The following is a 1,720-nucleotide window of genomic DNA, read 5'->3' on the forward strand; positions in this document are numbered from 1 at the left end:
CGCCACTGAACTGAGGAGTTTGGTACCTCAAAAAAGGTTAAGAACCACTGTGTTAGAGTAAGAACTTTAAAACAAACTCTAAAATCTATAGGAGGCCAATGTAGAGATGTGTGAAAGGGTTGACTTTTCCAAACTAGCAAACAGGGACTGCAATATTCTAATTGCAGGAACACAAATAAATGTTATTTCTGTTATTAGGTCAGAGCAGGGAAGTGCTGTGAAGGCCTATGGTAATTGCAGGATTTCTTATTATTTTTTCAACAAAGTACACGGCTTTTTGGAGGCTTTAAAATATTCAAAAACTCACCAAACTTCACCCAAAATTGTCCCCAAACTAAAATTTTGGGATTCTAGTGGAATTGCAAGGGGGCGTGCCCAAACTGCTCTACACCACCCCCTAACGTGAGAAAGGGCAATCAATAGGTCGTAGACATCTGAAATTAGGTATATAGGTAAATCCCCCCCAAAATCAAGAAAAAAAAGTCACATTGAGGTACCTCCTAAAATGTACAGGGATGTGGCCATATTGGGTCAAAGGGCACATTTTGGTGATTTTTCACTTCTCAAACTTTAACAAACTCCTCCTTGGGTTCTGGCATACACTTGCAAATGGCACTAACTTAATCAGAAACATGGATCTGGGGCACTACTGGGATACAGCGGGGACAATACTGGGACACTACAGGATACTATTGAGACACTTCTTGAACACCACTGGGACACTACAGGATACTATTGAGACACTTCTTGAACACCACTGGGACACTATTGGGACACTGCTGGGACAGTATTTGGACATTGCTGGGACAATTTTGGGACACTGCTCGAACAGTATTTGGACATTGCTGGGACAGTATTTAAACACTGCTCGGACAGTATTTGGACATTGCTGGGACAGTTTTGGGACACTGCTGGGACCCTGTTGCACAGGTTGAGACAGATAAACCTATGCTGCCATTGGGACAATCCACATGTCTCACCATTATCAGAGGCTGTGACAGTAACATTGTAGAGATTGTTCTTGATAAAGGGAGACTCTCGATCAAGGATGGCGATGGTGGAAATCCTTCCGTACACTGGGTCGATATCCAGCCAGCTGGCTGGGTCATAGATCTTGGAGTATCTGAGGTCAGAGAGAGAGAGGCAACCTGAGAAGCCAATATGAAGTAGTTTTTTTTCTGTGCAACTGAATATATAGTAAGCAGAACCTGGAGACTGGAAGAGACGATCACAACTTATTAAAGCATGTTCACTAGATATAATACTAATCTGAACACAATATACATAAATCTATGTAGATTTGTTTTTAATGAAGCCATAAACTTTCATCCATGTTGTGCAAAAAATAAAAAATCATAATGGCCTTCCTTAATTTGATTTTTATATAATTTAGATCAGGGGTCCCCAAACGTTTTCCTGAGAGGGACACATAACGTTTCCCTTCTCTGGTGGGGGGCCGGAGTCAATTTGTAGCAGAAAAATTGTGACGATTGCTGGAGTGCCTAAACGTAAAAACGTATTGTTTTCCAGAAAGCACAATCAAATAACCCTCTCTGGGTTCTTTACAGAACAAAAGTCAGGAAATAAATTATAACACTATTAATGAAATAACCAAATAACCCTTTGGTTATTTTTTCTTCACAGAAAAAATCCAGGAAATAACACTATTTATGAAATAAATATCATATGTTCCGGACTATAAGCACACCGGACTATAAGC

At 40.2% G+C, this 1,720-nt stretch overlaps 1 protein-coding gene across 1 annotated transcript in view; it reads right to left on the reverse strand.

Moving 5' to 3' along the window:
• Nucleotides 1-1,431, reverse strand: part of LOC106941042 (cadherin-2-like) — a 32,798-nt gene extending 31,367 nt beyond the window's left edge. Inside the window, exons 1-2 of the mRNA XM_015023966.1 lie at nt 1,411-1,431; nt 981-1,290 (exon numbers count right to left, since the gene is read on the reverse strand). Of these exons, the coding sequence (XP_014879452.1) occupies nt 981-1,290; nt 1,411-1,431 (331 nt within the window). The remainder of the gene's footprint in view (nt 1-980; nt 1,291-1,410) is intronic.
• Nucleotides 1,432-1,720: the final 289 nt, after the last annotated feature.

This window comes from Poecilia latipinna, unplaced genomic scaffold (genome assembly GCF_001443285.1).
Source record: "Poecilia latipinna isolate Pla-1442-1.1 unplaced genomic scaffold, P_latipinna-1.0 Scaffold3473, whole genome shotgun sequence".
Lineage (NCBI taxonomy): Eukaryota > Metazoa > Chordata > Actinopteri > Cyprinodontiformes > Poeciliidae > Poecilia > Poecilia latipinna.